The following is a 22,311-nucleotide window of genomic DNA, read 5'->3' as shown; positions in this document are numbered from 1 at the left end:
AGCGTCTTGGGACCAACTTCTGTCTGTAGCGTCCGAACAGTTTGGACAACACAATAATATGACCCATCTATGTAAAGGTGAGACTCTCACGAACACTTACATGTTTTGCTCTATGATGCCCACAGGCCTAACAAGACTCGTTTGAAAGTTCCACAGTATCAGTTGAAAAAAATGAATGGAAGTACAGTATACTGTATATGGAGACTGCTTAGATACAAAGAATAACTAATGTGTCCCGCCCTGACCATAGTTTGCTTTGTATGTTTATATGTTTTGTTTGGTCAGGGTGTGATCTGAGTGGGCATTCTATGTTGTATGTCTAGTTTGTCTGTTTCTGTGTTTGGCCTGATATGGTTCTCAATCAGAGGCAGGTGTTAGTCGTTGTCTCTGATTGGGAACCATATTTAGGTAGCCTGTTTTGTCATTGTGGGTTGTGGGTGATTGTCTATGTTAGTTGCTTGTGTCAGCACATTTCTCATATAGCTTCACGTTCGTTGTTCGTTTATTGTTTTGTATAGTTTGTTCAGTGTTCTCTGTTTATTAAATTCATGATAAACACATACCACGCTGCATTTTGGTCCTCCGATCCTTCCAACTACTCCTCCTCAGACGAGGAGGACGAAGAACGTGACATAATGTTTCCTGATCATTCTTTATATCTCTCAGATATAGGACAGACAATTCAGAACAAACTTCATTTTGATTTTTTTGGGGGGGACTGTTGTTCCGTGTAGTGAATCTGTTATTCAATGTGTTTGTATGGGATAATAGCACAATAGGAATAAGACCCAAACATTTTTTTCATCAAATAATGTATTTATTTATATTTTTGATACATCAAATGGTCTTAAAATTCAAAATCAAAAAGCTTCGTAAATGATCCTTGGTATGACCTCCCCCCCTTAGACTCTTAAGGGTTATTCAAAAGCGAAGAAAAATACAATCATGTTGTTCTAACTTAACTATCTAGGTCAGTGTTTCCCAACTCCAGTTCTCGAGTATCCCAAACAGTACACATTTTTATTAAAGCCCCAGGCAAACACTACCTGATTCAACTTGCCAACTAATCGTCAAGCCCTCTGAGTTGAGTCAGGTTTCTCCAGGGCTACAACACATGTTTAATGTTGGGGATAGTCCAGGACTGGAGTTGGGCAACAATGATCTAAGCTACTCACCAAACTGTAGGCCACATATTTATGTTATTGAGGAGGCCTATATGTTTGTTTCATCTAATTAATCAATTTATTAACAATATAAATCCTTATTATTTGGTAGGAAATGTAAGGTATTTTTTTTAGATGTTGCAATAAAGTTAACTAAAGTAGAAGCTCATATGTTTGTAGGTATTTTCACTTGGTAATGAGTAGTAAGTAATTACATTAAAATACACTTCACTTAAACTAGCTAAATCCGGTGTAACGCCTATTAATTAATTGTACTTATGCAGATATTGCATGTACTCTGTGGCATACTAATGTGTTTATTTTCTCACTTAGGTGGGGCTTCCAGAAGCTTTAAATTGAGGGCCAGGTTGTCAGGATGGGTAATGTACTATATAAGTACACATTAATTACAAGTAAGTACCCCTCATGATACACTTCATTTTAACTAGCTAAATTCTGTGTAACACCTAGTAATTACATTGTACTTATGTAGATATTACATCTACTCTGTGGTGGGTTGTCATAATGGCTAATGTACACATTAATTCCAGGAATGTTTTTGTAATTAATATTTTAAGCAACTTGGGTAAATCCATATCCATAACCTAAGCAGAAAAAGGCCATAAAAAGTATGATACACACAATGCTAATGTTCCCACAGAAGTGATGTTGACATTTCGACATTTCTATCGAATCCCATTCTGGCATAACCAGTAGATCAAGAGATTATACAATTCTGTTGAAAATACTGCGAAGCGTGGCGATGATAAAAAAACACATAACATAACAAAACAAATTGCCATATAAACACAACCCAGCCCTGTCAAAACCAAAGTCCATAAAGCCATCCGAGCATGATACAAACCGTATCAGTACAGTAAGTTCATCATTCATTGTGTCAGACAAAAATATCAGACAAAAATATCAGAATATCAGTCCTTCTTCTGGGTAAAAGCCAATCCAAAACAGTTTCGGTCTGTAAGAAAATGCCCCACTTATGTCGATAATGCAAAGCTTGTTCTAAAATCAAAATGGAGGAAGTTTGGTGTAGCTGTGTCCTTTTCTCCAACTGATAGGTCATCCCCCCCAGTCTAATGTGGCTAATAAGCACCATTTCCCAGTCCAGCCAGGTGTGTGTGTCTACACCCTAAATGTTCCTCTCCTACATGTCCTGGTGACAGATGCCCCCCAGGGTGTTGAACTTTGACCCCAGGTCCTCTAGGAACTTCAAGTCATCCCCCAGGTTACTTAGCGATAGCTCATCCAGCGACTGGCACGTGCTGCCTCTCCCCTCGTATCTGTACTCGTAGGGTTGGTCGTCCACCTCATCTCCAATCATATACACCCTCTGGGGAACCAATACGCCAACGTTAGAGGATGTTAACTATTAAACTTTTCAAGAATTACACTTCTACAAGATCTTAAAAAACTCTCAATACTAGTAACTAATTAAGTCTTTATAATATATCCAACTGGGGGATATTTCTTACATTAAAGAATGTACACTGCTCAAAAAAATAAAGGGACCATATGCTGACACATGCACATTTGTGGCCTGCTGGAGGTCATTTTGCAGGGCTCTGGCAGTGCACCTCCTTGCACAAAGGCGGAGGTAGCGGTCCTGCTGCTGGGTTGTTGCCCTCCTACGGCCTCCTCCACGTCTCCTGATGTACTGGCCTGTCTCCTGGTAGCGCCTTCATGCTCTGGACACTACGCTGACAGACACAGCAAACCTTTTTGCCACAGCTCGCATTGATGTGCCATCCTGGATGAACTGCACTACCTGAGCCACTTGTGTGGGTTGTAGACTCCGTCTCATGCTACCACTAGAGTGAAAGCACCGCCAGCATTCAAAAGTGACCAAAACATCAGCCAGGAAGCATAGGAACTGAGAAGTGGTCTGTGGTCACCACCTGCAGAATCACTCCTTTTTTGGGGGTGTCTTGCTAATTGCCTATAATTTCCACCTTTTGTCTATTCCATTTGCACAACAGCATGTGAAATTTATTGTCAATCAGTGTTGCTTCCTAAGTGGACAGTTTGATTTCACAGAAGTGTGATTGACTTGGAGTTACATTGTGTTGTTTAAGTGTTCCCTTTATTTTTTTGAGCAGTGTATATAGTAGTGAAAAGACATATCACCACCAGAGTTATTGTTTTCAAGACCACATGGTGCATCATTTACATCTTGACGTAATTGTCAGTCTCTGTTTTCACAGCACAGGCTATTTGTGACATTTTCTACATGTCACATACGTGTCAGGTCTGACGTTTTAAGCCCTCGTACTGTACAAACACCTGGTGTTACACAGTACTCTACCACGCTAATACAAAGGAGTTGTGCTAAAATGCCTCTTAGTGAGGATTACGGGTCTCATTATGTGATTACACAGGGGCTGGCCTGAGGTGGTTCCCCCTCTGGGACCCACAGTTCCCTCTCTGGGGCCCTTGGGCCAGTGTCCACACAACCGGTTCTGTAATAGCTGCTTTGCTTGGGGACAGGTATCTTACCCGGTCTATGTGCTCTGAAATGTGCTGGTCCGACAGCAGGCCGAAGGAGCGGGAGTACTTCGAAGAGTTACTCTAAGGAGAGAGCAGAGGAGCCGTGAAAACACAGGAAAACAAACATGAAGGCTTGATGGAGGAAACAACATTTTATGTAGTGCGTATGTGTCAATGGTGTGGTGTGGTGTCAAGTAGACACGATTCTGATAGTTAGTGCACAGCAACACTTACCCTCATGGTATTGTTCCTGCTTATAGTCCACGCCTGGTACTGCAATTGGAAAATTCATATTCACATTGTTGATATGAGAATGATCGACTGCATTAACGCACCCACTTCACTGTATAAAACCTTGATCATCTGTAGTTAAATATGTAATAACCTGTCATAGATTGCATCTATACAACTGTCGAATCATATACAGGGCCTCCAGAAAGTTTTCACACCTCTTGACTTGTTCCACATTTTGTTGTATTACAGCCTGAATTTAAAAACTCATTTAAAAACAAAATCAATTCTCACCAGTCTATACACAATACCCCATAATGACAAAGTGAAAACATATCGAGAATTTCTTGCAAATTTCTTGATAGTGAAATACAGAAATATCTCAATTACATTAGTATCCACAACCTGAGTCAATACATGCTATAATCACCTTTGGCAGCGATCACAGCGGTGAGTCTTTCTGGGTCTCTAAGCTTTGCACATCTAGATTGTACAATATTTGCACAACCAACAACTTCCGTCAAGTTGGTTGTGGATCATTGCTAGGCAGCCATTTTCAAGTCTTGCCATAGATTTTCAAGGAGGTTCAAGTAAAAACTGTAACTAGGCCACTCAGGAACATTCCATGTCGTCTTGATAAGAGACTCCAAGCTCATCATTAAGCTCTGGGCCCTGGGTCGGAAGACTGCCCTGTGCAACTGGATCCTGGACTTCCTGACAGGCTGCCCCCAGGTGGTGAAGGTAGGAAACAACACCTCCACTACACTGTTCCTCAACACAGGGGCCCCACAAGGGTGCATGCTCAGCCTCCTCCTGTACTCCCTGTCCAACCATGACTGCGCGGCCACGCACGCCTCCAACTCAGTCATCAAGTTTGCAGACGACACAACAGTAGTAGGCCTGATTACCAGCAATGACGAGAGCCTACAGGGAGGAGGTGAGGGCCCTGGCGGTGTGATGCCAGGAAAATAACCACCCTCAACGTCAACAAAACAAAGGAGATGATCGTGGACTGAGAGCAGAGGGAGCACGCCCCTATCGACATTGACGGGACCATAGTGGAGAAGGTGAAAAGCTTCAAATTCCTCTGCGTACATATCAATGATAATCTGAAATGGTTCACTCACACAGACAGTGTGGTGAAGAAGGTGCAACAACGCCTCTTCAACCATAGGAGGCTAAAGAAATTTGTCTTGGCCCCTAAGATCCTCACAAACCTCTACAGATGCACAATTGAGAGCAGGGCTCTCCAGAAGGTGGTGCAGTCTGCCCAACGCTTCACCAAGGGATCACTGCCTGCCCTCCGGGACACCTACAGCAGTTGACTTCACAGGAACGTCACAGGAAGGACAAAAAGATAATTAAGGACATCAACTACCCGAGCCACCCCACTATCGTCCAGAAAGCGAGGTCAGTACAGGTGCATCCACGCTTGGACTGAGAGACTGAAAAAAGCCATCAGACTGTTAAATAGCCATCAATAGCCGGCTACCACCCAGCTACTCAACCCTGCACCTGAGAGGCTGCTGACCCATATACATAGACATGGAATCACTGGTTACTTTAACAATGGAACTCTAGTCATTTTAATAATTTTTACATAATGTTTTACAAATTTCAAATGTATATACTGCATATTACAAATAGGGCTATCTTCTGTATACTACCCCTACCTTGTCACAACACAACTGATTGGCTCAAACTCATTAAGAAGCAAAGACATTCCACAAATTAACTTGTAACAAAGCACACCTGTTAATAATTGAAATGCATTCCAGGTGACTACCTCATGAAGCTGGTTGAGAAACTGCCAAGAGTGTGCAAAGCTGTCATCAAGGCAAAGATTGGCTACTTTAAAGACTCAAATATAAAATATATTTTGATTTATTCACTTTTTTTGTTACTACATGATTCCAAATGTGTTATTTCATAGTTTTAAAATCTTCACTATTATTCTACAATGTAGAAAAAACCCTTGTCCAAAATTGTGACTGGTACTGTGTATACAGTTGAAGTTGGAAGTTTACATACACCTTAGCCAAATACATTTAAACTCACAATTCATGACATTTAATCCTAGTAAAAATTCCCTGTCTTATGTCAGTTAGAATCACCACTTTATTTTAAGAATGTGAAATGTCAGAATTATAGAGAGAATGATTTATTTCAGCTTTTATTTCTTTCATCACATTCCCAGTGGGTCAGAAGTTTACATACACTCAATTATTTGGTAGCATTGCCTTTAAATTGTTTACCTGGGGACAAACGTTTTTGGTAGCCTTCCACAAGCTTCCCACAATAAGTTGGGTGAATTTTGGCCCATTCCTCCTGACAGAGCTGGTGTAACGGAGTCCGGTTTGTAGGCCTCCTTGCTCGCACACGCTATTTCAGTTCTGCCCACACATTTTCTATGGGATTGAGGTCAGGGCTTTGTGATGGCCACTCCAATACCTTGACTTTGTTGTCCTTAAGCCATTTTGCCACAACTTTGGAAGTATGCTTGGGGTCATTGTCCATTTGGAAGACACATTTGCGACCAAGCTTTAACTTCCTGACTGATGTCTTGAGATGTTGCCTCAATATATCCACATCATTTTCCTCCCTCATGATGTCATGTATTTTGTGTCATGCACCAGTCCCTCCTGCAGCAAAGCACCCCCACAACATGATGCTGCCACCCCCGTGCTTCACGGTTGGGATGGTGTTCATCGGCTTGCAAGCATCCCCCTTTTGTGCCTGTTTCCCCCAGCATCTTCACAAGGTCCTTTGCTGTTGTTCTGGGATTGATTTGCACTTTTCACACCAAAGTACGTTCATCTCTAGGAGAGACAGAACGCGTCTCCTTCCTGAGCGGTATGACGACTGCGTGGTCCCATGGTGTTCATACTTGCATACTATTGTTTGTACAGATGAGATACCTTCAGGAGTTTGGAAATTGCTCCCAAGGATGAACCAGACTTGTGGAGGTCTACAATTTTTTCTGAGGTCTTGGCTGATTTATTTAGATTTTCCCATGATGTCAAGCAAAGAGGTAATTTGAGTTTGAAGGTAGGCCTTGAAATACATCCACAGGTACACCTCCAATTGACTCAAATTATGTCAATTAGCCTATCAGAAGCTTCTAAAGCCGTGACATCATTTTCTGGAATTTACCAAGCTGTTTAAAGGCAGTCAACTTAGTGTATGTAAACTTCTGACCCACTGGAATTGTGATACAGTGAGTGAATACTATAATAGATACTTATAGATACTACTGCACTAGATACTATAAGTGAAATAATCTGTCTGTAAACAATTGTTGGAAAAATGACTTGTGTCGTGCACAATGTAGATGTCCTAACCGACTTGCCAAAACTATAGTTTGTTAACAAGAAATTTGTGGTGGTTGAAAAACGAGTTTTAATGACTCCAACCTAAGTGTATGTAAACTTCTGACTTCAACTGTACGTATACACACTCCGGTCTCCGACATTGCTCGTCCTAATATTTATATATTTCTTATGTCCATTCTTTACTTTTAGAATTGTGTGTATTGTTGTGAATTGTTAGATACTACTGCACTGTTGGAACTAGGAACACAAGCATGTCGCTACACCCGCAATAACATCTGCTAAATATTTGTATGCGACAAGAACAGTTTACAGACAATTGTATGTGCGGTATAGAGATGACGTAGTCATTAAAAAAATAATGTTAAACACTATTATTGCACACAGAGTGAGCCCACGCAACTTATTATTTGACTTAAGCACATTTTTACTCCTGAACTTATTTAGGCTTGCCTTATCAAAGGGGGTTTATTTTTATTGAGTTTATTTTTAAAGGGATAGTGCATATTAATCAACGTTTCAGTAAAAGTGCCGTCTGTTGCCATTTCTTCTTGTCCCGTCAAGTCCCACCAGCGTGTTCCCATGTTTCCTGTGCTCTAGTTTTTGTTTTTCTTAGTCTTCCCAGTTCTGACCTTTCTGCCTGTCCTGACCCTGATCCTGCCCGCTGTCCTGTACCTGCCTGACTCTGATTTGTATTACGACTCTTTGCCTGCCTTGACTTACATTTTGCCTGCCTCTTGTACTAAAATAAACTCTGAGACTCGTACTATCCGCCTCCTGTGTCTGCATCTGGGTCTTAGCCTGAGTCCTGATACAAAATACATAGAAGAAACAAAGTGTTTCTACACCTCACAAGCTACACAACAACAGATTACATGGAAAGTGGCAATACACAGCTAGGGATTATGTTCACAAGTCTGATAGTCTTTTAGCCATGTCTTTATGTTTTATTTTGTGAATGTGCAATAGGTGGTGCAAATATGTATGTCTGATGGCAGTGTGTTCCAGACATGGGAAGCTCTTACAGAGAAAGCAGTTTGAATAATGGTGCTTTTCCTTAATGGGACTATACAGTCACCTCTCATGGCAGACCAGGCCATTTAGGATCTTGAATACAAGACATGCGTCTGTGCATTGCCCAAGATTTTCCCAAATTAGGAGCTCATGCTTTCTGAGGATGTAACGGTGATGATGCCTATTGGGCTTTCTACCAAGCACTTTGAGAGCCTGTTTACATACTGAATGGGGTTTAATGTTGTACTGCAAGCTTGGGCCCAACTTGTCAAGCAGTTTGTTAAGGTAGGGAGTATCATAGCATTGAATAACAGTTTTTCTGCCTCTGTAGTCAATTAAACATTTTTTGGGGGACATTAGCTAGGTTGAATTTGGTCACTTGAGTAAACCTTTCCACCTGCTTTTTAAAAGATAGTTTGGAATCAAGTATGATACCAAGCTACCACCGGGAGCTTCTCCATTGACACATAGACATCTGGCCCAGTAGCATCAGTTGCCCTCTTTGTGAAGAACATGCAGACTGTTTATTCACATTGAGATGCAAACATGAGACACTGAGCCACTTTGTAACCTGGACCATTACAGTAGTGAGTTATTTTGAAGCTTGTTGTTTGCTCTTTGCATGCACATATATCACTGTATCGTCTCCCTACATTTGTACTTCAGACCCAGAACAGACAGAAGGCCGATCATTAATTTACAGGCTGAACAGGAGGGGCCTCAGTATTGACCCTTGGGGCACACCCACATCATAGCTGAGGGTCGGCGACATCTCATTGCTTACTGACACACTGGGTTCAGCCTTCAAGGTACAGTATGATTTCATCCTTCTCAAGGCATCAGGGGAAAAGTTGAACTTGGACAATTTTGTGATGAGAACCTCATGGATAACAGTATCAAAGGCTTTTCTAGAAACACAGTCCCACCATCATCTTGGACTTCACATTTTACAGAAGAAAGCAGTTGGCCGTTTCTGTGGAGTTGTTTGCTCTGAAGCCAAACTGCATGGAGTGTAATGTGAAGGGGATTTTGTTGAGGTGGGCAATCAGTTGCTCTGCTACACACTTTTTTAGTAAAGTCAACACCACAGGTAGTATACTAATGGGCCTGTAGTTACTCACGTCAGCAGAGTCACCTGATTTAAAGATGTTATTATGGCTGACTTCCAGACACTTGGAAACACCCCCTGACCAATACATGTGTTGGTGACCTAAGTAATGGGGCCAGTGAGTGATTTTTGTAGTTTTAAGAAAGGTAGAGTCCAGCCAAAACACATATTTGTCTTTAGATTTCTTTAGTGAGCTAATCACCTTGTTCACCTCTGACTCAGAAACCTCCTTTATGGTGAAGACAGGTTGAGTCTCATTCACTGGCGCTGAGCCCAAGAAACTAGTTATGTGTGAGTACCTTGACAGAGACAACAAAGTATGAGTTGAAGGCTGTTGCTATTTCGACTGCATCCTGTGTTAGACTGACATTCACATTGATTTCTAGTATTTTTACAGTGTTACTATGGTCTTTCCCTGTCAGCTTCTTTAGATTCTCCCAGATCAATTTAGAATTTTCCTTAGCTTCACCAATTATGTTAATAAAATAAGTTTGCCTTGGCCTGTCTGATTTCTTTCATTGTCTTATTTCTCTTAACATGGTAAACCTACATCCATGATGTTCTAATTTGGACTTCAGGGCTGTTTTCTGGTGCATGATCTCGTTCATTCACACAAATTATCAAGGAACCCACCAGGTACAACCCTAAACCCCGTTAACATGGGCACCCTCATAGAAATTATCCTGACCAACTTGCCCTCCAAATACACCTCTGCTGTTTTCAATCAGGATCTCAGCGATCACTGCCTCATTGCCTGCATCCGCTATGGGTCTGCGACCAAACGACCACCCCTCGTCACTGTCAAACGCTCCCTGAAACACTTCTGCGCGCAGGCCTTTCTAAATCGACCTGGCCTAGGTATCCTGGGATCTCATCCCGTCAGTTGAGGATGCCTGGTTGTTCTTTAAAAGTCATTTCCTCACCATCTTAAATAAGCATGGCCCTTTCAAAAAATGTAGAACTAAGAATAGATATAGCCCTTGGTTCACTCCAGACCTGACTGCCCTCGACCAGCACAAAAACATCCTGTGGCGTACTGCACTAGCATCGAATAGTCCCCGGGATATGCAATTTTTCAGGGAAGTCAGGAACCAATACACACACAGTCAGTTAGGAAAGCAAAGGATAGCTTTTTCAAACAGAAATTTGCATCCTGTAGCTCTAACTCTCAAAGGTTCTGGGACACTGTAAAGTCCATGGAGAATAAGAGCACCTCCTCCCAGCTGCCCACTGCACTGAGGCTAGGAAGCACTGTCACCACCTATAAATCCACAATAATCGAGAATTTCAATAAGCATTTCTCTACGGCTGGCCATGCTTTCCTCCTGGCTACCCCGACCCCGGCCAAAAGCTCCGCATCCCCCACAGCTACCTGCCCAAGGCTCCCCAGCTTCTCCTTCACCCAAATCCAGATAGCAGATGTTCTGAAAGAGCTGCAAAACCTGGACCCGTACAAATCAGCTGGGCTAGACAATCTGGACCCTCTCTTTCTAAAATTATCTGCCACCATTGTTGCAACCCCTATTACTAGTCTGTTCAACCTCTCTTTTGTATCGTCCGAGATTCCTAAAGATTGGAAAGCTGCCGTAGTCATCATCCTCTTCAAAGGGGGAGACACTCTAGACCCAAACTGTTATAGACCTATATCCATCCTGCCCTGCCTTTTTAAAGTCTTCGAAAGCCAAGTTAACAAACAGATCACTGACCATTTAGAATCACACCGTACCTTCTCCGCTGTGCAATACGGTTTCCGAGCTGGTCACGGGTGCACCTCAGCCATGCTCAAGGTACTAAACAATATCATAACCGCCATCGATAAAAGACAGTACTGTGCAGCCGTTTTCATCGACCTGGCCAAGGCTTTCGACTCTGTCAATCACCGTATTCTTATCGGCAGACTCAACAGCCTTGGTTTCTCAAATGACTGCCTTCGCCTGGTTCACCAACTACTTCTCAGATTGAGTTCAGTGTGTCAAATCGGAGGGCCTGTTGTCCGGACCTCTGGTAGTCTCTATGGGGGTACCACAGGGTTCAATTCTCGGCCGACTCTTTTCTCTGTATAGGTCAATGATGTTGCTCTCTTTGCGGGTGATTCCTTGATCCACCTCTACGCAGACGACACCATTCTGTATACATCTGGCCCTTCTTTTGACACTGTGTTAACAAACCTCCAAACGACCTTCAATGCCACACAACACTCCTTACGTGGCCTCCAACTGCTCTTAAACGCTAGTAAAACTAAATGCATGCTCTTCAACCGATCGCTGCCCGCACCCGCCCTCCCGCCGAGCATCACTACTCTGGACGGTTCTGACTTAGAATATGTGGACAACTACAAGTACCTAGGTGTCTGGCTAGACTGTAAACTCTCCTTCCAGACTCATATTAAGCATCTCCAATCCAAAATCTAGAATCGGCTTCCTATTTCGCAACAAAGCCTCCTTCACTCACGCTGCCAAACATACCCTGGTATAAGTGACTATCCTACCGATCCTCAACTTCAGCGATGTCATTTACAAAATAGCCTCCAACACTCTAATCAGCAAACTGGATGCAGTCTATCACAGTGCCATCCGTTTTGTCACCAAAGCCCCATATACCACCCACCACTGCGACCTGTATGCTCTCGTCGGCTGGCCCTCGCTACATATTCATCGCCAGACCCACTGGCTCCAGGTCATCTATAAGTCTTTGCTAGGTAAAGCTCCGCCTTATCTCAGCTCGCTGGTCACCATAACAACACCCACCTGTATCACACGCTCCAGCAGGTATATCTCACTGGTTATACCCAAAGCTAACACCCACTTTGGCTGCCTTTCCTTCCAGTTCTCTGCTGCCAATGACTGGAACGAATTGCAAAAATCGCTGAAGTTGGAGACTTATATCTCCCTCACTAACTTTAAGCATCAGCTGTCAGAGCAGCTTACCGATCGCTGCAGCTGTACATAGCCCACCTGTAAATAGCCCACCCAACTATCTACCTCATCCCCATATTGTTTTTATTGACTTTTTTGCTCTTTTGCACACCAGTATTTCTACTTGCACATCATCTGCACATCTATCACTTCAGTGTTAATTTGCTAAATTGTGATTACTTCGCTACTATGGCCTATTTATTGCCTTACTTCCTTACTGCGTTTGCACACATTGTATATAGATTTTTCTATTGTGTTATTGACTGTACTTTTGTTTATCCTATGTTTAACTCTGTGTTGTTTTTTGTCGCACTGCTTTGCTTTATCTTGGCCAGGTCGCAGTTGTAAATGAGAACTTGTTCTCAACTGGCCTACCTGGTGAAATAAAAAAATATAACATTTTCATCAGTTTTCAGATTTCTCCATTTAGCCAAGGAAGAGTGCTCTTTTGGCCAGGTTTCGATTTCCTTGTAGCCATTTGTAGTCTGAATTGTGGATAGAAAAACCTGACTGTCAGCTTCCACATTTTTATAGGACAGAAGATCATTCCAGTTAATTTCCGTAATTGCTTTTTTCAAAATCATTTAACTCACCCTTAGGTGTTCTGAGCTGATCAGGCTTGCAGTGCATTGCAAAAGTATTCATCCCCCTTTGGCATTTTTCCTATTTTGTGCATTACAACCTGTAATTTAAATTCATGTAATGGAAATGGACAAAATTGTCTATATTGGTGAAGTGAAATGAAAAAAATTACTTTTTTAAATTACATTAATTTAAAATGGAAAAGTGGTGCGTGCATATATATTCACCCTTTTTGCTATGAAGCCCCTAAATAAGATCCGGTGCAACCAATTACCACCAGAAGTCACATAATTAGTTAAATAAAGTCCACCTGTATGCAATCTAAGTGTCACATGATCTGTCACATGATCACACCTGTTCTAAAGGCCCCAGAGTCTGCAACACCACTAAGCAAGGGGCAACACCAAGCAAGCGGCAGCATGAATACCAAGGAGCTCTCCAAACAGGTCAGGGACAAAGGGCTGGAGAAGTACAGATCAGGGTTGGGTTATATAAAAAAAATCGGAAACTTTGAACATCCCACGGAGAACCAATAAATAATTGTTTTTAAATGGAAAGAATATGGCACCACAACAAACCTGCCAATAGAGGGCTTCCCACCAAAACTCACGGACCAGGCAAGAAGGGCATTAATCAGAGAGGCAACAAAGAGACAAAAGAGACCCCTGAAGTAGCTGCAAAGCTCCACAGCGGAGATTGGAGTATCTGTCCATAGGACCACTTTAAGCTGTACACTCCACAGAGTGAAGAGTGGCCAGAAAAAAAGGCATTGCTTAAAGAAAGAAATAAGCAAACACGTTTGGTGTTCGCAAAAAGGCATGTGGGAGACTCCCCAAACATATGGAAGAAGGTACTCTGGTCAGATAAGACTTTTTGGCCATCAAGGAAAATGCTATGTCTGGCGCAAACCCGACACCTCATCACCCCGAGAACGCCATCCCCCCATGTTTTTCACCAGCAGGGACTGGGAAACTGGTCAGAATTGAAAGAATGATGGATGGTGCTAAATACATGGACATTTTTGAGGGAAACCTGTTTCCGTCTTCCAGAGATTTGAGACTGGGATGGAGGTTCACCTTCCAGCAGGACAATGACCCTAAGCATACTGCTAAAACAACACTTGAGTGGTTTAAGGGGAAACATTTACATGTCTTGGAATGGCCTAGTCAAAGCCCAGACCTCAATCCAATTGAGAATATGTGGTGTGAGTTAAAGATTGCTGTACACCAGCGGATCTCATCCAACTTGAAGGAGCTGGAGCTGGAGCAGAATAGGCAACAATACCAGTGGCTAGATGTGCCAAGCTTGTAGAGACATACCCCAAGAGACTTGAAGCTGTAATTGCTGCAAAAGGTGACTCTACAAAGTATTGACTTTGGGTGGGTGAATAGTTATGCACGTTTTCAGTTTTTTTAATTTCTTGTTTGTTCACAATAAAAAATATTTTGTATCTTCAAAGTGGTAGGTATGTTGTGTAAATCAAATGATACAACCCCCCCCCAAAAAATCTATTTTAATTCCAGGTTGTAAGGCAACAAAATAAGAAAAATGCCAAGGGGGTGAATACTTTCGCAAGTCACTGTGAACAAAGATAAACAATCCATCATTACTGTAAGACATGAAGCTCAGTCAATCCTTTAAAATTTCAAGAACTTTGAAAGTTTCTTCAAGTGCAGTCACAAAACCCCTCAAGCTCTGATGTAACTGGCTCTCATGAGGACCGCCACAGGAAAGGAAGACCTAGAGTTTACTCATTTTTTGTCTTTCTTTTATGTGACCTTTATTTAACTAGGCAAGTCAGCAGACGATAAGTTCATTAGAGTTACCAGCCTCAGAAAATGCAGCCCGAATAAATGCTTCACAGAGTTCAAGTAATAGACACATCTCAACATCAACTGTTCAGAGGAGACCGCGTGAATCAGGCCTTCATGGTCGAATTGCTTCAAAGAAACCACTACTAAAGAGCACCAATAAGAAGAGACATGATTGGGCCAAGAAACACGAGCAACGAACATTAGACCAGTGGAAATCTGTCCATTGGTATGATTAGTCCAAATTTGCGATTTTTGGTTCCAACCACAGTGTCTTTGTGAGATGCAGAGTAGGTGAACGGATGATCTCGCAAGTGTGGTTCCCACCGTGAAGCAAGGAGGAGGTGTGATGGTGTGGGGGTGCTTTGCTTGTGATACTTTCTTTGATTTATTTAGAATTCAAGGCACACTTAACCAGCATGGCTACCACAGCATTCTGCAGCGATACGCCATCCCATCTAGTTTGCGCTTAGTGGGACTATCATTTGTTTTTCAACAGGACAAAGACCTAACACACCTCCAGGCTGTGTAAGGGCTATTTTACCAAGAAGGAGAGTGATGGCGTGCTCCATCAGATGACCTGGCCTCCACAATCGCCTGACCTCAACCCAATTGAGATGGTTTGGGATGATTTGGACCGCAGAGTAAAGGAAAAGCAACCAACAAGTGCTCAGCATATGTGGGAACTCCTTCAAGAATGCTGAAAAAACCATTCCAGGTGAAACTGGTTGATAGAATGCCAAGAGTGTTCAAAGCTGTCGTCAAGGCAAAAGGTGGCTAATCTGAAGATTCTAAAATATATTTTGATTTGTTTAACACTTTTTTGGTTACTACATGATTCCTTATGTGTTATTTCATAGTTTTGATGTCTGTCTTCACTATTATTCTACAATGTAGAATATAGAAAAAAATTAAGAAAACCCCATGAATGAGTAGGTGTGTCCAAACTTTTGACTGGTACTGTAAATCAATGGTTTTTTGTATTCCGAAAATGTCTGAAACATTAACTTTCTTGACCATGCTATAGGTCATGTAACTGTTTGTTACACGCAATATGCTTTGTGGACTTCACCAGACAGATGTTGAATTTGAGAACTTTTTGGAATGACACTGCAAATGTTCTAGTACCCCCCCTAGTAGTCCCTTGGGCTTAGCTCGTGGGTTCCAGATGACTCGAGAGTGATATATATATTTTCGGTGTTTTCTGACTGCTGGGTTTAGGCTGTTTAGTTTTGATTGGGGGATCGATCGGTAGTGCAATTAACTATCCCTCGTGCTTGCACTGGATGCGAGGAACTAATTAAAAACAGCTTGCGTGCCAGAAGCAGAGTTGGTTGTCACGTATTGGGACTTGTATGCACTATGTTTGGACAGTCATAGTTCATCTTGGAGACGGACGACTCAAGAGAAATCATGGGACCACTGCCATCCACTGCTTTCCACTCCGGTGAGTTTTTTAGCTTGGTGGTGTTAGGCCCAGGGTTGAAGTGTCCGTCCCTGGAGAGCAGGAGGGTAGTCAACAGGTAGCTTAGCAGTTTCCGATAGGTGTTGAAGGACTTGTTTGTTACTCCCAAGTGTTTCAGTCAAGTAGGAAGCGAGGTAGACTTGGCCATTAATCAGGACATCATGCTGTGTCCTGTCCAGAGATGGCATTCCCCAACGCCGACAGTAGATTCATTGTGTCATCCCAGCAAGGATGCACTGAAATTATCAATAGAACAGAGCTACATAGCTGACAATTTTACTAGAGATAAAATGCATAATTGCGCTTTAAATCTTTGTGAGTTATTTAGCTATGGTCGGCGTACACAACCTGGTCTCAGAGCATTTCGTATTATTCTGTATCTAAAGCCGAGACACTCTACTGTGGTTACTTAAGGCAAAAACGAAAGGTGGATAGTTGGTCGGAGTGGGCGTAAGACGCGAATGTCTAGCAACCTAACGGTTGTGAGTTCGAATGTCAATAACGGACAACTTTAGCATTTTAGCTAATTAACAACTTTTCAACTACTTACTACTTTTTAGTTACTTTGCAACTACTTCGAATGATAGCTAACCTTTCCCCTAACCTTAACCGTTTTAGCTAACCCTTCCCCGAACCTTAATCATTTAACCTAACTCCTAAGCTTAACCCTAACCTTAATCCTAACCCTAGCCTAGCTAATGTTAGTGAGCTAGCTCACATTAGCTACCTAGCTATAATTCTTAAAATATCATACATTTTGCAAATTCGTAACATATTGTACGTTTTGCAAATTTACATTTTGTAGGTTTGCAAATTCACAACATATAATATGATTTGTAATTCGTAATATATCAGACAAAATGGGTGATGGACATCCACAAATTAATGCATATCATACGAAACATAACATATCAAACTAAAAGCTTGTTTCAGATTTTGTCACACCCTGATCTGTTTCACCCCCCTCCAGGTGTCGCCCATCTTCCCCATTATCCCCTGTGTATTTATACCTGTGTTCTCTGTTTGTCTGTTGCCAGTTAATCTTGTTTGTTCAAGTCAACCAGCGTTTTGTCCAAGCTCCTGCTTTTCCAGTTTCTCGCCCTCCTGGTTTTGACCCTTGCCTGTCCTGACTACGAGCCCGCCTGCCTGACCACTCTGCCTACCCCTGACCCTGAGCCTGCCTGCCGACCTGTACCTTTGCCCCCCACTGGTTTACTGACCCCTGCCTGCCTTGACCTGTCTATCGCCTGCCCCTGTTGGAATATTAAACCATTGTTTATTCGATGTGGTCTGTATCTGGGTCTTACCTTCATCCCTGATAGATTTACGTGCAGAATAATATGAACTGCTCTGAGACCAGGTTGGCATACACCTGATCTTTTAGATAAAATAACAGAATATGGAGGAGAAGCAGCACCTGCCGTACCACCCGCCCTTTGATCTGCTATCTTTCTTTACAGTATTAGTAGAACCAATGCGTTGAATATGTATTGACTCAAGACATTTCAGCTTTTCCTTTTTTATTAACTTGTACATTATTTCTGCAAACATAATTCCACTTTGACATTATGGGGTATTGTGTGTAGGCCAGTGACACAAAATGTCAATATAATCAATTCCGGTAGTAACACAACAAATGTGGAAAAAGTCAAGGGGTGTGACGTGTGAACACTTTCTGAAGGCACTGTATGCAGCGCTAAGGTAGAAAAAGGAGGGTTATGTTGCCCACTTGTGGCTGCCTGGAGCAGATGTCACTTACCTTGCCTTGCCCATCCTGGCTTCTCAGAGTTCCGTTGGCTTCGCTCATTCTCTGGAATGTTCCCCCTCCTGAGAACCCTCCCCCTCCTGAGGAGGACAGCTTGGTGACCTGGGGAGAGATGGAGGATGAGTACTGAGATAATGGGCACAACTGCCATTATACATGATATACCTTATAATGTACACTATATATACACAAAAGTATATGGTTTTGCCTACTTCAGCCACACCAGTTGCTGACAGGTGTATAAAATCAATCTCCATAGACAAACATTGGCAGTAGAATGGCCATACTGAAGAGGTCAGTGACTTTCAACATGGCGACGTCATAGGATGCCACCTCTCCAACAAGTCAGTTCGTCAAATTTCTGCCCTGCAAGAACTGCCCCGATCAACTGTAAATGCTGTTATTGAGAAGTGAAAATGTCTAGGAGCAACAATGGCCCAGCCACGAAGTGGTAGCCACACGAGCTCACAGAACAGGACCACTGAGTGCTGAAGCGCATAGCGAGCAAAAATGATCTGTCCTCGGTTACAACACTCACTACCGAGTTCCAAACTGCCTCTGGAAGCCACAGCAGCACAAGAACTGTTCGTCGGGAGCTTCGTGAAATGGGTTTCCATGGCCGAGCAGCCGCACACAAACCTAAGATCACAATGTGCAATGCCAACCGTCGGTTGGAGTGGTGTAAAGCTCGCCACCATTGGACTCTGGAGCAGTGGAAACACGTTCTCTGGAGTGATGAATCACAGTTCACCATCTGGCAGTCTGATGGACGAATCTGGGTTTGGTGGATGCCAGGATAACGCTACCTGCCCGAATGCATTGTGCCAACTGTAAAGTGTGTTGGAGGAATAATGGTCTGGAGCCCCTTAGTTCCAGTAAAGGAAAATCTTAACGCTACAGTATATAATGAATGACATTCTAGACGATTCTGTAGTACTTCCAACTTTGTGGCAACAGTTTGGGGAAGGCCCTTTCTTGTTTCAGAATGACAATCCCCCCTTGCACAAAGCGAGGTCCATGACTGGCCAGAACAGAGCCCTGACCTCAACCTCATCAAACACCTTTGGGATGAATTGGAACGCCGACTACGAGCCAGGCCTAATCGCCCAACGTCAGTGCCTGACCTCACCAATGCTCTCGTGGCTGAATGGAAGCAAGTCCCCGCAGCAATGTTCGAACATCTAGTGGAAAACCTTCCCAGAAGAGTGGAGGCTGTTATAGAAGCAAATGGGGGGACCCAACTCCATATTAATGCCCATGATTTTGAAATGAGATGTCCGACAAGCATGTAGTGTACACTGATGTCCTACTCCATCAGCTAGGAGTATCCTCCATCAGAATTGTGTACCACTGTTGTCACCACTATTTTGTTGAGCTAAGTAAGGCCATGATATGCGCATGTTAGATAATGACAGGGTAATAGTGTAAATGCACAAAGTGCTAAAGGAAACTATAACTAAGGACTACAAAGAGTTAAATTGTGTTTTGCACACTGTGATGTAGTACCACTCAACATAGAACTATGAGACGTACACTACTGAGACAGGTAGAAAGAACATGTAATGCTCTTTGATTACATCTCTCATAAATAGATGACACGGGTCAAAGACAATGCTATTCAGTGCAATTGAACAGTCAGGGATAGTACAACTGGTCCAAGCTGTAGTAGATAAAACATTGGCAATTTACAAAGTTCCCCAAACTTCAGAATGAGCTAGAGCAGGGCACTTCAACCCTGTTCCTGGAGAACTACCCTCCTATAGGTTTTCACTCCAACCCCAGTTGTAACTAACCGGATTCAGCTGATCAACCAGGTGATTGTTAGAATCAGGTGCACTTGATTAGGGTTGGAGTGAAAACCAACAGGACAGTAGCTCTCCAGGGAAAAGTAGTTCAAAGGTATTTTAAAACACAACAAGTTTTAAAACATATACTTGATGTTTCCATTATGCTGAATTTAGGCTGAAACTTCAACGCTTGAGAAATCAGGTTGGTCAGCAAGGCTGTCACTTACCACGGACCTCCCTGTGGTTCTGTACATCTCCTTGGTCTCTTGGGTCATCCCATTGGTCTCCTGAGTAAGCTGTCCGATCAGAGCAGAGAGTCAAGCACAGCATAAAAAGCCTCTGCCGAGTAGCCAAAAACCGGATGTTACGGTTTTCAGGGGATATGGAAAGAGAGCTTTTGGACGTTAACAAGGTTACACTTAACTTTACTGGATTGGTTGAACAGTTCAGAAGAGAACTTCCCCCAACAGTTTTTTTCCCTTCTCGTCAAGACCAGTATGTAGAGGAAGGGTCTCCAACCCTGTTCCTGGAGATCTACCCTCCTGTAGGTTTTTACTCTAACCCCAGTTTTAACTAACCTGGTTCAGTTTATCAACCAGCTAATTAGAATCAGGTGTGCTAGATTACGGGTTGGATTGAAAACCTAAAGGACGGTAGCTCTCCAAGAACAGGGTTGGAGGGCCCTGATGTGGGGGATCTAGTTTCAGGCGTTTCCTTTAAACAACAGGGATTTAGACTGTGATCACTGTGTTGTAGTGAAATGGTGGAAGAGTGGAGTACAGATGTAGGATCTTAATTTGATCACCCCTTTTGCAGTAGAAATGCAGGAAATGTAAAACTTTTAGTGCATTTGAGCGTTAAAAAGGCTTCTGAAGTTTGTAATTTCCACTTTTACATTTCAGACTTAATTTTCCCTTACGAAATCTGATAGCACTTTATAATACCTTCAAATAACAAAGCATTTATAATGGATTAGTAAATAGTTTATTCATAATTTATTCATCCTTACTCCAGTCATGAGATGTTTAATATAGGTCCTCATAAACCATTTACTAATCATTAGTGAAGTCTTTTTGCGTGGCCTCATCTAAAGTGTGGGCTAATGTTTCGCTAATGTTTTGCAACCTTTCAAACCCGAACTAATCATAAAACAGGGAAAGGTATTCTACACACAACAGCTGGCAGGACCAGACAGCTTTTGTCGAGTGGGTTTGTATTCTTTCCTTACTACTGATATGTGATTGAGGAAGAAATGTTACAAGTATGATTTACAGGTAGACATGTTACATCATGACCTTTAAATGCTTCCATTGCTTCACTCTTTAAACAGCAGACAATTTTCACACATGGCTTTGCTTGGCTGGACCTTTACTGGGCAGGTAGTAACTATTTAAATGTAATAGGATAGTTCAGCAAAAAATAAATATTCCGATATTTCTTTCCTTACCTCGTAAGCAATCTACGGACTGCTCTTAAAACCTCTAGTGGACAGACTGTAATAGCTCTGTAATAGCTACTGTAAATTGGACAGTGCAGTTAGATTAACAAGAATTTATCCTTTCTGCCGATATAAGACATGTCTATGTCCTGGAAAGTTTGCTGTTACTTACAATGTCATGCTAATCACATTAGTGCACGTTAGCTCAACCGTCCCGGTATAGGGACACCGATCCGGTAGAGGTTAGAATGTCTACCAATGGCATGTCCATCTTTTGGAGAAAAATTACACTGGTCACTCAAAACATTTCTATAGTATTTATAAAGTAAAAATAGCCCACACTTTAGACGAGGCCATGCAAAAAGACAACTAATGATTAGTAAATATATGTTACTAACATTTACAAACGTGTGAGTAATGATTAATAAATTATGAATAAACAATTTACTATTGCATTGGAATTATGTGACGTTATTATAAAGTGCTACCTGAAAATGTATCAACGCCTACAAAAATGTCCATTAATTATAATCCACATAATAATTCACATTTCCTGTTGCTGCAGGATTATTTTCCTGCTGTAGCAAACTGGCTCAGATTAAGCTACCACATCTGTATATAGTAACTAGTCTTGTTGTTGTTGGTGAAAGATTTAATAATATGATATATGAAGAGGTGTAGCGTAGCAGATAGAGCCGTAAGGTAGATAGTAGGTAGCTCTGTTCAACAGTAGGGCTATCTTACTGTTTGGAGACTTGGCTCGAACTCATTCTCCATTGACAAGCTGATTGCATGCTTGTACCAACAAGTCCATTATTTTTAGGAAACCATCATAAAAGATTATGCACTATATAACTTAGCCCCCTCATAAATCTTCTAAATCTCACGAATGTTCTCCCCCCATCCTACTTTACTATGCCCTCTAGTGCACACTGTGCCCTACACAGTCCACTATTTTAAATATCTTAGTTCACATTACTTCACTCCATTTTATCCCGTACACTCCAATAATGTCTAGTACTACTATGATATGCCTTTTTTTCTTCTGGTTTTTGTACTTTTACCCCTTTTTCTCCCCAATTGGTAGTTACAGTCTTGTCCCATCGCTGCAACTCCCCTACGGACTCGGGAGAGGCGAAGGTCGAGAGCCATGCGTCCTCCGAAACACGATCCTGCCAAGCCGCACTGCATCTTGACACAC

General features: G+C 42.2%; 1 protein-coding gene across 1 annotated transcript in view; it reads right to left on the bottom strand.

Moving 5' to 3' along the window:
- Nucleotides 1–801: 801 nt before the first annotated feature.
- Nucleotides 802–22,311, bottom strand: part of LOC139556969 (cadherin-like protein 26) — a 42,095-nt gene continuing 20,585 nt past the window's right edge. The window contains exons 15-19 of the mRNA XM_071371179.1: nt 19,900–19,968; nt 17,880–17,987; nt 3,900–3,938; nt 3,675–3,746; nt 802–2,511 (exon numbers count right to left, since the gene is read on the bottom strand). Coding sequence (XP_071227280.1) covers nt 2,326–2,511; nt 3,675–3,746; nt 3,900–3,938; nt 17,880–17,987; nt 19,900–19,968 — 474 coding nt within the window. The 3' untranslated portion in view covers nt 802–2,325. The remainder of the gene's footprint in view (nt 2,512–3,674; nt 3,747–3,899; nt 3,939–17,879; nt 17,988–19,899; nt 19,969–22,311) is intronic.

This window comes from Salvelinus alpinus, chromosome 28, assembly GCF_045679555.1.
Source record: "Salvelinus alpinus chromosome 28, SLU_Salpinus.1, whole genome shotgun sequence".
Taxonomy (NCBI): domain Eukaryota; kingdom Metazoa; phylum Chordata; class Actinopteri; order Salmoniformes; family Salmonidae; genus Salvelinus; species Salvelinus alpinus.
This window is presented reverse-complemented; position numbering and strand designations above follow the sequence as displayed.